Consider the following 15,279-nt stretch of genomic DNA (forward strand, 5'->3'; position numbering starts at 1 on the left):
CATACATTTTATTCAAATATAAAATGTAGTTGGTTATATAGATCAGATATTTATTTTCCAGTTAGCAAGGTGGTTAACAAGACGTTATACAGTGTGAGCAATCCTCCCTTACATAACACATGAGTTTCTTTGATAGATTGCAAACACTACACACGGGGTATGTAGTCAAGAAGCCGGCGGTCAAAAATGCTGACCTCTGGCTTCCCGACTGTGGAATCCCAGCATGGGACTAATGATAGGTGTCGAAATTCCCCACGCCTATCATTATCCACCTGCCGAAATCACGATGCCCCGGCATACTGAACAAAGGTAAGCCGGGCATCGCAAGCGGACAGCCTTTTAGGTTTAGGGGCTCCCGGGGGGGACTTAGGGTTAGGCACTCCCCCGGGAGGGTTAGTGTTAGGCTAGGGGAAGGGGGGGGTTGGGGTTAGGCACCCCTGGGGGGAGGTTAGGGTTAGTCACTAGAGGGGGAGGTTAAGGTTAGGCACCTCTAAGTGAGGGTTAGGGTTAGTAGGGATAGAGGGGGGGAGATAGCGTACTTTCCTGCCCTGTCGGGATCTGCATTGTTCGGGCAGCCGGCGTTGGGATTTCAACTGCCGGGCTCACGTCTGGTGGTCATTCATACCGATCCCACACACAGTGGTATAGAAAGGTGCCATGGCATCTGGAGAGAGCTCCAAATTTTCCAGACATTGGGAGGAATGTATGAAGCATTGGAAAGAGAGAGAAAGATATGAAGTGGAGACGTTGCCCAAAGCACAGTCTCTGAAATGTCAGGAGCTGATTGGTTGCTTCTAACTTCTCCATGTTTCTCTCTCTACAAGGATTAATACATCTTACCAATTGTGTTAAATAGATCAAGGAAAATTAACCCCTTTATTGTTTACCCTATTTTGGCACTTGTTAGGCTGGTTACATTCAAAGTCAATATCAGTAATAATTTATGTAGTATCCACACAAATTGTACAAATGATACCTCATTTTATTCTTCTTTGCCAAAGTGGCCAAGAAGTTGGGAAAAATCAGTAGTAAGAACATCGCAGTGGGGCATATTTTTTCCCATCACTCCTAACAGTTAAGGAAACTAGTGATGTAATATGTAATATATATATATATATATATATAATATATATATAATGGAGAATTAGAAACTAATTTCTCGCAAATTGCAATATAACAAAGATGCAGCAAGTATCTTTCAACCTTGTCGCCTCACTGACAATTCAAAAGATATACAAAAGGATGTACAAGTTATGGAACTTAACTAGTTGATACTGTAGCTTTCTTAATCACAGTTCATCCAGAGTTTTTCAAATACATAAACTATAAAAGTTTCTTTATTTTATCTTTGAGTGGGAGTGGATCTGGTTTATTCATTTGAAGAACTCTGCATGAACTGTGATTAAGAAAGGTATGAAACAGTGAAGCACTGTAACCTGTAAATCATTATTTATATAAAGAATTGCTTGTGATATATATAGGATACTATGATGCTTTTGTCATATACTATGATGCATATGATATACAGTACACTGTAGGATACTATTATGCTTTTGTGATATACGAGGGTGATTCCATCATTTAAGTGATAAGACCTCTCATTGCGTAAATGTAACTCGTACATATAAAATCAATAGTATGGTCTTGGTACGAATTATTTTACTATATAGTCCCCATACTTGTCTAAGCATTTGTCCAACGTTGCACCAAGGCATCTATCCTGGCATAGAATAAGTCAGTGTCAAGAGCCTGAAGCCAGGACATGACAGATTGCTGAACTTCACCGTAAGTTGCAAATCGTCTTCCACCCAGGTGCTTCTTCAATGATCCAAAGAGATGGAAATCACTCAGTGCCAGGTTAGGGCTGGAGGGAGGATGGTCCAGTACCTCCCAATGGTAGCCAACTGCACGCATGAGTTGTTACAGTACTAAGTGTTGCCTGCCGTTATTGTGCAGCAATAAAAAGCCTGTTCGCAGCAACCCAGGTAATGTCTAACAAATTTCCCTCTGCAACTGGCTCAACTGTGTCACAGTAGTGGACAGCATTCACAGTATCTACCTTGGAGATTAAATAAATGAGAAGTACATCCTTGTGGTCCCAAAACACATTGACTTAACCTTCTTTGCTGATGGAGTTGTTTGAATTTCTTTGAAGGTGGGGACGATACGTGTGTCTGTATCATGGGTGCTTGCTTCATCTCCGGTGTCACATGATGCACCCATGTTTCTTCGCCTGTAACAATACACTGCATGAACTGCGCTGCCATCTAGTGGTACCATGTCAAGTGCACGAGAGGCAAACCCATCCTATTGGATTCGTGAACTTCTGTTAGCTGCTTCAGTACCCAGCGTGAACACTATTTTCTGTACCGCAGTTGCTCATTAACAATGTTGTGCACAGTACCCACTGAGATTTTCAGTTCGTCAACAATATCACTAACTCAAATGCGTCTGTCCAGAATCAGACCTTCAATGTGACACAAATTGTCATTTGTGGTGGACATCCTTGGCAGGCCGGATTGCTGCTCATTTTGAACATACGTCCTGCCATTATCAAAAGCAGTGCACCAAACCCAAACTTGTTTCCATGACATGACGTTATTACCGTACACCCCAAAACAATTGGCGAAAAATTTCAGCTGCTGATATGCCCTTTAAATGCATCAATCTGATCACACCTATGCACCTCAAAGTTTGACCATGTTTCCACCAGCCCTGCATCTTACAGCTGATGATGGGACACTATGACTGATATGTGGTGTAGTCTAATAGCCGGGAGGGAAAGCAGAGGTCTACCCGCTCTGGCTTGGCAGGAAATGACAATGAAATAGAGAACATTACACATGTGAGAGGTCTTGTTACAGTACCTTACTTATTAAATCAACCTCGTACTATACTATGATGCATGTAATACATATAGGATATTATGAAGCTTGTGAGACATATATAGCATAATATGGAGTTTGAACAGTAGGATATACATATAGCAGTCTATGGATTTTATGAGATAGATGCATATGGGATTATGCAGTTTATGTATATGGAGCATATAGGAATAAGGGTTGAACATGCTCTGAATAAGAGTTGTAGTTAGCACTGTGTGTAAGAATTGATTTCACATTCTGAATTGTTATGGAATCTAGGATACACATATGCAGAAATGCATGCATAAGGAATGTTGATTTTGACCATATACATTATTGCTCCTTTAAATCTAGTGGCCAAATCACTGAAGACTCAATGGTGCCTGCAACTCACAGGCAGTTACATTTATTCCAAAGAGTTAATTCAGAGTTGAAAAGGAACACTGTCTTGGATAACCTATCTTTAAAAGTGATTAAATAAAGAGATTAATAGGATAAGTTATTAAACAGTTGTTAACGCATTTGCCTTGCTATTAGCTATCTATTTATACTATACCTCCACTATACATTAATTATAATATTTCTGGTATGTCAGGCATATTGGCACATTTTCGTCAGTCTAAATAATTTGCCTCAGAACTGGTTTAAGGACACATTCTTATTGATTCAGCTAATGAGCGTGGCTAGACAGTATCTCTACAGCCAGATAGCTGATTGAAAGTGTGCTTGATTATTAGTGTTAATTGTTTTGTGATCAGTCTGAACAACAAAAAAAATTAACTCACAATGGTACAAATTTACAAATGTAATATGTTTTGGTTGTGATTTTCAGTTCTATATCTTTGGTAAAAAAAAAAATGAGTGAGAGACTGGCGAGACCATTTCTTTGTAGTGGAGCACAAGTCATGTGTATGTACATGATCCTTTTTGTAAATGCCCATACTGCTTTTTTGGAGCATACAAAGAGCTGATTCAGCAGCGATCGCAACTCCGATTACGCACGCAATCGACCGATTGTTGCATTCTTCGCATGCGTATGCTTCGCAGTGCACGTGCGTGAACACTCCACTGCAATCATGACTGCGATCGCAGTGACTATGCAGACCCATCGCAGAGTGAATGACAGGAAGTACCGTTTGGGGGTGCTGATGGGGGGGTGGTTGGCGAAACGCAGGCGTGCCTGTAAGTTTCAGCGCCATTGCAGAGGTGTGCATAAATTAGCCACTGCGATGCCATATGCAGTTTGTTTACTCACTGCGTGCGACAAGGTTAGCAATTCCTGAGTTAGGTCTGAGCTTGTGCAAGTTTGTGTGAGGCTGCGATTGTACTCGATGTTACCAATGGTTTTGCAGTCTTGCTAAGTATTATGGATGTGTGTAAGGTAAGGTGGGCGTCCTTATGTTAAGCTGCGTATGGCATAGTGATCGCAGACTTTAGCATATCTTCGCAGTGAGACTGCATGTGTAATCGCTATTGCTTTCGCAGTTGTGATACGTACTGAATCAGGCTCAAAGACTGAAATTTATACATGCTAATAAGATGCATAAACTGGGATTCCCAATAGGAAAACCTGCCAGACATGAGATGCACATGAAAATGTTCAGCAATATAAGTAAAAAATTAAAATCAACAGAGCAGATAGATGAATAAAACAGCCCTTAAGTTTTTGTTTTCACTGCTAATTGTTTCCCATGGGTTCCTCAATAACAATATCAGAGTCAACTGTGAAAAGAATAAATATGGATAATATGGATTAATAAGAGGGTTTGTCCAGGGGAAAACAAGTAGCTAGTGAGTTGACACAGTAATAGGACATGCAAGGAGGGAAGACCAAATGTCATACTGCACAATCCTATAAAATGCTATGCTTCAGAGACAACTATCTTTGCATGTATTGTGACAGTCACCTACTGTATGTATAAAGCAGTATAAGTAATAGAGAGATTACAATAAAAATCTGACAGAGCCAGCACAACCCAACATCACCAAAATATACTATTAGAATAATGCGAGAAAGCAGAAAGATAATACTTTTATTTAATATTTAATAATTGTATTATTATTTCTTCTTTATTTTGCCTGCTAGCATTTCTGTATTTTAAGTAAATTTACAGGTTCTATATATAAACCATAAATCTGAGTTATTTTTGATGACTTATAGATTACTTGAGTGTGGTTCTCCTATGTGTTCGTAGGTGAATGCAGCTGTCACGAGGGTTATTCTCCAGATCCAAATCACCCAAACCTGTGTGTGCGAAGTGACTGGGGACAGAGCCAAGGGTAAGTTCTTTCAACATCCACACTCAGCATATTTATGCTCAATGGGTTTATCAGGGGTTGGCAGTAAGAGGTCATCACACTGTAGATACGTATCACATGATAACTGTAAGTTGTGCAGTGTTGTCCTAAAGCTGATTTATATTTAGCTACTACTATTGATATACTAAAACTCTGGAAATTAAAAGAATATTTTTCTTGTTCTTGTGTACCAGATCAAAAGTATCCTTAAATGTGCTGTTAATAGTTTATATTCTTTAATGATAAAACAAAATAAAAACCAGACTCAAAAATAAAAATCTATTTAATGACTAGACAAATATTGAATCTTAATGCATTTTAAAAATTTTTTGCAATACTGCATAGTGTATATTACCAAAATAAATCACTAATTCATAGTTAAAATCTAATAAAATAGAAATGTGTAATTCTACAGTAAAATCAAACTACAATCTTATAAAGTGTATATTTTATTAAATGAAACCTGGATAAAATTAATTGATATAGTTCTTACTTGGCTACAACATTAAAACTAGATCATATGAGGATAATAAATACAATCTAGTAATAAGCCTTAGGCAAAATAATTTCTTACCAACCACATAACTAATATAAAGCATTATAATCTTCCTAAATAAAAAAAAGAAATAAACAAAGAATTATATTTGTATATTGTTATTGTTTTTAGTCTACAATTATTAAATCAATCCCCAGAACACACATAAAGTAATATAATATTATTTTTGATGTCAATCTTTTTGCACCACACCATTTTCTTAGGTTCATATAGAGATCTTTATTACCGAAGCTGCTAGAGAAAAAAGTGGGTACTCCCACACACCTTGACTTTACGTTAGTTTTGTTGGCACTTATATAAGTGTTATAAGTTCCATTTTCTTAACCATTTGCTGCTTTCTTATATTTGCATTATTTGTACTTGCATTTGTCTACTAAGCTATTGCCACTGCCTTCAATCGCTACATGTTTCTAATCCTGCTTTTTGTCTGTTGATTTTGACTCCATTGACTGATTGGATTGACCTAGCTTGTTAGACTACTGCTATCAGATTGCCTTACTGTTATTGATATTGGACAATAGTTATAGTTTTTCTCAAGGCCCCTGAGCAACCAAAGAGTGATATACACATCGTTCTAAGGTAAAAGGTGGCTGCTGAAAGTGAAAACCCTGACTAGGCAGAAGATTGCTGGAACTGGAAGCACAATCAGAACATTAAAAATGCTTAAATTATTCACTTCATTACCTAACCTATAATTTAGCAATTTGTCATATATATTAACAGCTGATCACGTACTAACTTTATATTAGACTTGATGCTTAACAGAAGAGATCACACTGGTTGTGAAAAAAAAAACTTGTGTGAATGCGTACAGTAATATAGTTCAGAACTATATGATAAAAAACATAAAGCTATTGATAGGATAATAATTAAAGCCTTTAAAGACACACAAATAATAATAATAATAATATTAATCAAAATCTAGGCCAGAGTAGATGGACCTTTTTTTTTACTATCAAATGCATATTTTATTATACTGAAAAATATAATAATGTTCCACACATCCAATGTATGTTCCATATACAACATATACCTTGCCAAAGAAAAAATCAAGTTTATAGGACTACTTCCAGACACTTGTTGTTGTTAAGAGTAGTCACTTAAAATTACCAAATGATACTCAGAAATCTAACATACCATTTAATCAGGGCACATTGTTCATAAATTGATGCCTAGTTCTTTCGATTTCTAGTAATTTGGAGAGTGCAATTGACTTAATTTGTATACAAAACATCATTAGATGTGGTTATGTAGCATCCTCATGCAATGAATCAATATAAACATATCTCTATGCGCTAAATATTTTATAAAATCAATAAGAAACTTTATTAATTTTGAAACCAGAAATTGTTATGAATAATAAACCACTTCAAGACACCGCACAGATCAGTTTTAAATTACAGTATGTACTGTAGCCATTACACTGAGAGCACAATAGATAATAACCTGTATCTGTAGTGTATAGTTAAACAAGGTAAAGTAAAATATAAAGTTTGTACACATTTAAGGGTATGTATTGTTTACAATTATTAATTTAAATAGTTCATATTTATTATATATCCATGAAACCAATGGAAGTAAGCATATACATATTAGATGTATATTATTATTATTATTATTATTATTATTATTATTATTATTATTATCTATGTATATGGTGCTAACCTATTACTTCACAGAGAATGTTTGATCATTTATTCCAGGCCTTGCTACAGGAAAAATTCTCTGGCACACACACAACAGGGTATTAATAAATCATTTAAACTACCAGTATGTTTTTGGACTATGTGAAGAATCCACGCAAACAAACATAGAAACACCACAATGATAGTGCCCTTATCAGAATGACACTCATGACCTCAGCACATGAATAGTTCAGTAGTACTAGGATTTACATTCAAATGGGTTTTCTAGCGACACCAGCTTTTTGGCAATAGAATACTGGACTTTCCTGTAAATTTGGGCATACACAAAAGAATAAAATATTAGATATTACTTAATTTTATATTAATTTCCAAAATGGTTAGCTGAAGATTTTGGTTTACAAAGTACTGTACATATTTTACATACTGCAGCATATCCTTTCACAACAACACTTGGCCTCCAAGAACTCACTTCAGTGGTCCAGGAGTTATATGCAAGTTTCAGTTACATGACTGCTTCAGGCTCTGTATTTAGGAGCTCTTTGCGATACTCTCGATTGGTAGTCAGCCTTTACTTAACAGTCTTGTCCATACACTTTGGGCCTGATTCAGAGTTGTCACTATTGCTGCCACAACTGTTCAGCTTAGTTCCTGACTAACTCTGCCTGTCCAGACTTCTCGGAATGTACCACCTGCCCTGATTACTTGCCTGGAAAAATTACTATCAATACTTGGTGCACATATTTATCTTAGCCACTTATCTGACCTCCTACCTCTTTGCACAATACTGAGTATAAGTTGTATCAGTTCTTCACTGTCTGATAATCCCGGCTGGTTCCCATGTATTTTTATTGTTCCCCTATGGAGATGAGTTTGTCTTTCCCTATTTCTATTTGTTGTTCTAGGTCTTGCCTCCATCTTCACCATGGTGTCAAAACTCAGCAAATGCAAAATGCCTAATGCCCAAAGTCCTAGGGCAACTGAGTTTTGGTGAGCGCAAGTAACGCTAAGAGAAAAGATGCATGGCTGGCTATAGGTGTTCATTACACTGTTCACACAATACATTATAACAGAACAGACAGCACAAGTCCTGTCTAGCCAAGCATTATTTTAGGGAAATGGGGCCTGGACTGCACACCCTAGCTCTTTCTAATGGGGTGTGCTACCTAGCTAAGACTTAAAACTACAACATAGAAAAAAAGAAAAACCAGATGCATCATACAATCATTTGTTTGTTTTTTTTATTTATGTAACATTTTCACACATTTATTTTCCATTTTTCTAACACTTTTTAACACTAAGCAGCCACTTTCACTTACCTAACCCTTCAACACTTCACTGCTATTTTTTATTTTATTTTGTGTGGTGCCCTGGGTGGTTTGGCTGGGATGGTTTGGCGGTGCCCCACGCCCCAGACATGAACCCCCATAGTGTTAGGGACTTACCGGATGAGGTTACCTTGACGTTGGTGGGTAAGCTCATAACTTTGGCCAAATTTATGCCAAAAACCTTGCATATGATGTATAATTATTAATGGTTGTATGGTGCATCTGGTCTTCCTTTTTTTCTATGTTCTAGCCAAGCATTATCCTAGTTAATGTATAAGAATTATCCATCAGAGTATCTGTACATGAGAAGGCTTCCAGATTGCACCCCACAGCCATAGTTATGGCTGCTGAACCCAATGTAAGCTCAGGTTAAGGGTCAAACTTGTGACTGTGAAGAACATAAAAGTATGGTAATATTTCATTTACCAGGAGATCCTCAGACCTGGGCATTTACATACATAGCCAGTAGATCGGTAGAGACATTTTTGGATAAACTGGGAACATTGCTCCTCACAGATAGGAGTATCAAAAGGGTTAATCAGAGTTTCAGCATCACCTTCTTGTTTTTTGTGTCTAAGAAAGAGAGGAGATATGTATCTTAAATTAATTAAGTGTTCTTATAATCTTACTATTAAGTAAATATTGTAAATGTCTTCTTCCATTGATTTCTGAACAGTTTGATTAGCTAAAATGTAAGTATTTATAACTTAATAAGTATTAGGATGATGTTTGAAAAACTGATGTTAATACTCAAAATGTAAATACAAGAGTATCTGGTCAAGATATTTAGCTTACAGTATGTAATTCTCCAGCAGTCTTCCAAAAATGTATGATATCTCCAAAGAATACCCTTTCACATTCATTGTAGCTAATCTGAATTTTTTTCTGTCTCAGTAGCAAGAATGTAACTCTCATTTTGGGAATATTTGCATAAAACCAATTGTTAGCTTAACTTGAGGAACATGCTTTTTAATTTAATATTTTTTGCAGATATTTTTGTTTCTTGGTTTTCTTACTTCCAAAGATGGTTTTCACATCGACACTGCTAAATATCAGGCATTTTTACATCTCATCTCTAGCCCTCTCTGCCTTGCTTTTTATATTTCATGCTGTGAGTGTTTTACATCCTAATGTTAAACTAATCTTTTTAGTATTAAGGTTGATGCAACTCATTATCATCTACAGGCAAGGGTAAAATAACTTAAAACAGATGTGTTGTCCCAAAGCATTCTGAACCTCATGAGAAATTCTATATTACTCCCTGTTCTCTGATTATTCCTGTCCCAACTCAACACTTATCTTTTCAGATTCTTCAGAATCAGGGATGGTCTCCCACCAAAACACCCATTTGCTTTATGTTCCAGACAAATTTAAATGGGCAATTCTTTCTGATTGGCCTCATTTAGACACATAGGAATACATCCAGCAATAAGGTGCAATTTTGCACATAGGCAAAACCAGACTGAGCTGCAGGGGGGCAAATTAAAAATTTGTGGACAAACGTTGGGAGAGGGCATGTCATAGATCAACTCTAAATCACATTTTAAATAAAGTTGGTCAGTATTTGTGTGCAACACTAAAAAGCAGGGAGTATTTTCCCAGCATGCAAACAAATTTATTTGCCTTGCATCATACCGTGGTCTGTCCAACTTGCTAACTTTAGATGGATTTACTACTAACCTCGTAACTCTAAATGATGCTCCATAACTTCAGTTTGTCAGACCATCCTAGGTTCTCTAAGGCCAGCAGTTTATTTTTCTCTGTTTTTGCGACCTTCCCTGAAGGGAGATTTCAAAGAATGTTCCTGTCTGTACAACTTAGATAATAATTCTAGAGCTCTTCCTTAGAGCAGCCGCATACTTCCATTAACCCATTTATCAATAGTTTTTAATGTGGAACTACTTTTAAATGATCGATTCGGTAAAATGAGTCACTACAAATCTCGTTCTGTCATAACATTTCCATTCAACATATTTTTAAATATCATAGTGTTGTATTGCAGTTCATGTCAAAATTTTGGAAAGCTTTTTCTGAGATTCTTTGTATTGATTGGTCTTCCTCCTTTTTGTATGACCCATACAGTAATGATAAAGCTGAATGTACTAAAAAGTCTTTAGAACAATACCATAGATGTTATGTAAGTATTTGTCCTTATCAGAATTTGCTCACAATAATTACCTGCAATCCTGAAACAGGAATTTTCTATATGTTTAAGGTAATCACCCTTGATAATTCTCCTTTTCTTTATGCCACACTTTAAATGTAATTTAAATGTCAGCTGTTTGGTGACAAGTTTCGTGGCACAACTCCTACAGTAATTTCAAAGTGCTAATTAATTACAAGATCTGTAAACACCTGGAGAGTACTTACCGGGAGACTGGCTTCTGTTGCTTAAGATGGATACACATTAGACAATATTTCAGCCAATCCGACGTATCGGTTCGATATATTGTCACAATCGCCTAATGTGTACACTCTATGTTGGGCCATGCGCGCTCCCGTTTGGCCGTCAGTTTCATCGTCAGGTCGGCTCTACATGTAGCTCAATCTGACAATGCGACTGACGACCCCATGTAGTGGGATGTGGCTGGTGCCGACATTGTGCACCGACCGCCCGATATGTCGGCCCATTGCATCGTTGGGTACACATATTGTTTAATGTGTACCCAGCTTTAGTGTATGTCAGTGGTCCTCATTTGAGGGGCTGGTACAAAGTTGACGGATTATGTTGGGCACAGATGGGGCTCTCTAGCTGAGTCACATTGAAAGGCTAATTGAAGTGGCTGCACATATCAGTAGCTTCCTTTTTCTAGACTGCATGCACAGCCCAGGCAGTTTTCACTCCTCTGTGCTATCTGGTAATTTTTAGGGTAGTTGAGAACTAGGCACATATTCAGGAAATGCTAAAACACCATTGAGAAACAGTTTTTAGAGGTAAGTGTTTGTGAGGTGACCCAGTTTACTTTCTTATCAAAAATGAACACATGATAACTATTGTTAAATAGTTTTCTTTTGGGGTTGGGTATATTATGTCAACAATCATCATATCAACATTCATAATTACAACATGAGATTGTCAATATGGTGGTAATGTCGACATGCAGTATTCATTATGATGACACTGATAAAATGTCAAAAAGATTAGAATGTTGACAAAACAGTGAATCTCGGTGCAGCAGTTACTTAATTGGTAGCGGCTCTCCGGTGGTGTCTTCTGGGTCCAGCGTCAGGTGATGGTGACTTCTGATTGTCATCCAGCAGTGAGTAATGCTAACCCCTAGCCCTAACCCTTCCCTCCTGCAGTCTAACCCTAACCCTTCCCTCCTGCAGCCTACCCCAAACCCTCCCAATTGCTGGAGAGCCAACCTGTGGCTCTCCAGGTGTTATGAAACTACAAGTTCCAGCATACCCTCTCACCAATCAGCTGGTGAAGCATGCTGGGACTTGTTGTTTGACAACAGCTGGAGAGCCACAGGTTGGCCAGGCCTGTCCTAGTGCATAACCCTAACTCTTCTGTCCTGAAGTCTAACCCTCCCTCTAGTGCAAAAACCCTAACCCATGGGTGTCGTAACCTAACCCTAACCCTCTGCTCCTTGCAGAACGTTGACATTTCACATGTCGACATTCTGCAGATGTAGACATGTTCCATGTCAATATTTTAACAATGTCAACATCATAAATGTTGACATTGTAGTGTCAACATTATGACTGTGACTGCACCTCATGTTTTACAATCAGATTACTTTCATTAATTATTCATCAGCTATTTTGCCAGTTTTTCAAATGGTCCTATTTATAAAATAATATACTGCGATATATTCCCATACACCTATTTTCTTCAGGAAGACCCCAACCCCCCATAAATATTTAGGATCCCCCAAACGTGTGAAGGAGGGACCGTAGTAGATATCTCTAGAATCTTAGTTTATGCATGCACTGGTCCGATCTGTCAATGCAAAATTTCACTGGTACTGAAGCAGCAGTGTTAGAGATTGTGGGGACAGCTGATTTTTGGATCAACTGTATCCACACAGGAGCAATGTAGAATTGCTTCAGTATTTTAGTGTTCACCGCTGCAACTTGCAGTGAGTTGGATACTAAATTAGCACTGTCACTCTACTGCGAATGCAGTGAGCAGAGCTGATTAACATTGAATTTATCATTTATAAAGGCAACATACATGGCTTGATATAAAATAATTTGCAAAAGAAAAAAATCTGACAGTTGCAGGAGGATATCTGCAGACAAGTAAATTGGAATGTGGAAAGTCAAACCCTTTTTAAATGAGTCCACTGCAAACAAAACAGAGCCTTATTTATTATACATGCAATATTCATCTTGCTGAAATGTTCTAATACAAATGACACTGGCTGGTTAATGCTAGATAGAATCAGCTGTGACTATGTTCAGTACAACTCTAGTGATGAGATGTTGATGGTGACTGGGCTTTGTCCTCAAGAGAGGATGTCACCAACACAGAGAGGTGAGTTACCTGACCAAGACATGAACAAAGAGTATGACAGTGTAACAATGTTTATTATCATGGTAGGCAGAAAGATGGGACATGGATTTCTCAGCAAATTAATAGAATAGATTAGCTAAAATAGTTGGTTACTCCTGGCAACATAATTGACTAGTCAATTGACTAATTGTATACCAATTGTATACCATGACAAACCCATCTACCCCTTGTTGTATACAAAATTATCTTAACACGGTAATATCACCTAGGAATACACATTGCTTTTCAACTGCCAATAATAAGCCCCCAGTAAGTCTTGAATTGAGTGTAGTAATTTGGATATTCAATGTTATAGGTTTATGTTTAATATGGTCGTTTCTGTTGGCTAAAAACAATTCCTGATAGAAAGACTAAAATTATATATATATCTATATATATCCATCCAGTACCTTGCAAAAGTATTCACACCCCTTTGCATTTTTAATGATTTGTTGCCTCACAAACTGGAGTTAAATCGGATTGTTTGAAGGTGTGCATCATTTCATTCAGAGCATGCCTACAACTGTGAAGTTGTGTTTTTTTATATTGTGAATCAAGCAACATTTAGGTCAACATAACAGAAAACTTCAGCGTGTATAACTATTCACCCCCCTAAAGTCAGTACTTTGTCGAGCCACCTATTGCGGCAATTACAGCTGCAAGTCGCTTTGGATAAGTCTTGATGAGCTTGCCACATCTTGCCCCTGGGATTTTTGCCCTCAAGGCAAAACTGCTCCAGCTCCTTCATGTTGGATGGTTTCCGCTTGTGAACAACAATCTTCAAGTCTGACCACAGATTCTCAATTGGATTGAGATCTGGGCTTTGACTAGGCCATTCCAACACATTTAAATGTTTCCCCTTAAACCACTCGAGTGTTGCTTTAGCAGTATGCTTCGGGTCATTGTCCTGTTGGATGGTGAACCTCCGTCCCAGTCTCAAATCACAGGCAGACTGAAACAGGTTTTGCTCAAGAATATCCCTGTATTTACCACCATTCATCTTTCCCTCGACTCGAATCAGTTTCCCAGTCCCTGCTGCTGAATAATATCCCCACAGCATAATGTTGCCACCACCATGTTTCACTGTGGGGATGGTGTTCTTGGGGTGATGGGATGCGTTGGGTTTCGCCAGACATAGCGTTTTCCTTGGTGGCCGAAAAGTTAAATTTTAGTCTCATCTGACCAGAGCACCTTCCTCCATACATTTGGGGAGTCGCCCACATGTCTTTTGGCAAACTGAAATTGTGTCTTCTTATTTTTATCACTAAGTAATGGCTTTTCTCTGCTCCATGGAGTGTACGGCTTATTGTGGTCACATGCACAGATACAGCAGTCTCTGCTGTGGAACTCTGCAGCTCCTTCAGGGTTACCTTTGGTCTCTGTGCTGCCTCTCTGATTAATGCCCTCCTTGCCCGGTCTGTGAGTTTTGGTGGGCGGCCCTCTCTTGGCAGGTTTGTTGTGGTACCATGTTCTTTCCATTTGATGATAATGGATGTGATGGTGCTCCGGGGGATCATCAAAGACTTGGATATTTTTTTATAACCCAACCCAGAATTGTACTTCTCAACAACTTTGTCCCTGACTTGTTTGGAGAGCTCCTTGGTCTTCATGGTGTGATGCCTCTTGCTTAGTGGTGTTGCAGCCTCTGGGGCCTTTCAGAAAAGGTGTGTTTGTACTGACAGATCATGTGACACTTAGATTTCACACAGGTGGACTTCATTTCACTAATTATGTGACTTCTGAAGATAATTGGTTGCACCAGAACTTTCGAGGGGCTTCATAGCAAAGGGGGTGATTACATATGCACATGCCAATTTTCAGAATTTTATTTATAAAGATTATTTTTTATATATACGTTTCTCATTTCACTTCACCAAATTAGACTATTTTGTGCAGATCCATGACTTAAAATTTAGATTAAAAAAAGAAATAAATTACAGGTTGTAATGTAACAAAAAAGGTAAATAGCCAAGGGTAGTGAGTACTTTTGCAAGGCACTGTGTGTGTATGTATATATATATATATATATATATATATATATATATCTGACAGGATTAATCCTAGGCACTCAACCATCTGGGGTGCCCTT

General features: G+C 37.9%; 1 protein-coding gene across 1 annotated transcript in view; it reads left to right on the forward strand.

Annotated features, from left to right (window-relative positions):
- The window catches only part of ASTN2 (astrotactin 2), a 567,587-nt gene that overhangs the window by 249,223 nt on the left and 303,085 nt on the right, over window positions 1-15,279 (forward strand). Inside the window, exon 7 of the mRNA XM_088467057.1 lies at window positions 5,060-5,144. Coding sequence (XP_088323183.1) covers window positions 5,060-5,144 — 85 coding nt within the window. The remainder of the gene's footprint in view (window positions 1-5,059; window positions 5,145-15,279) is intronic.

This window comes from Taudactylus pleione, unplaced genomic scaffold (assembly GCF_031769625.1).
Source record: "Taudactylus pleione unplaced genomic scaffold, aTauple2 ptg000009l, whole genome shotgun sequence".
NCBI lineage: Eukaryota > Metazoa > Chordata > Amphibia > Anura > Myobatrachidae > Taudactylus > Taudactylus pleione.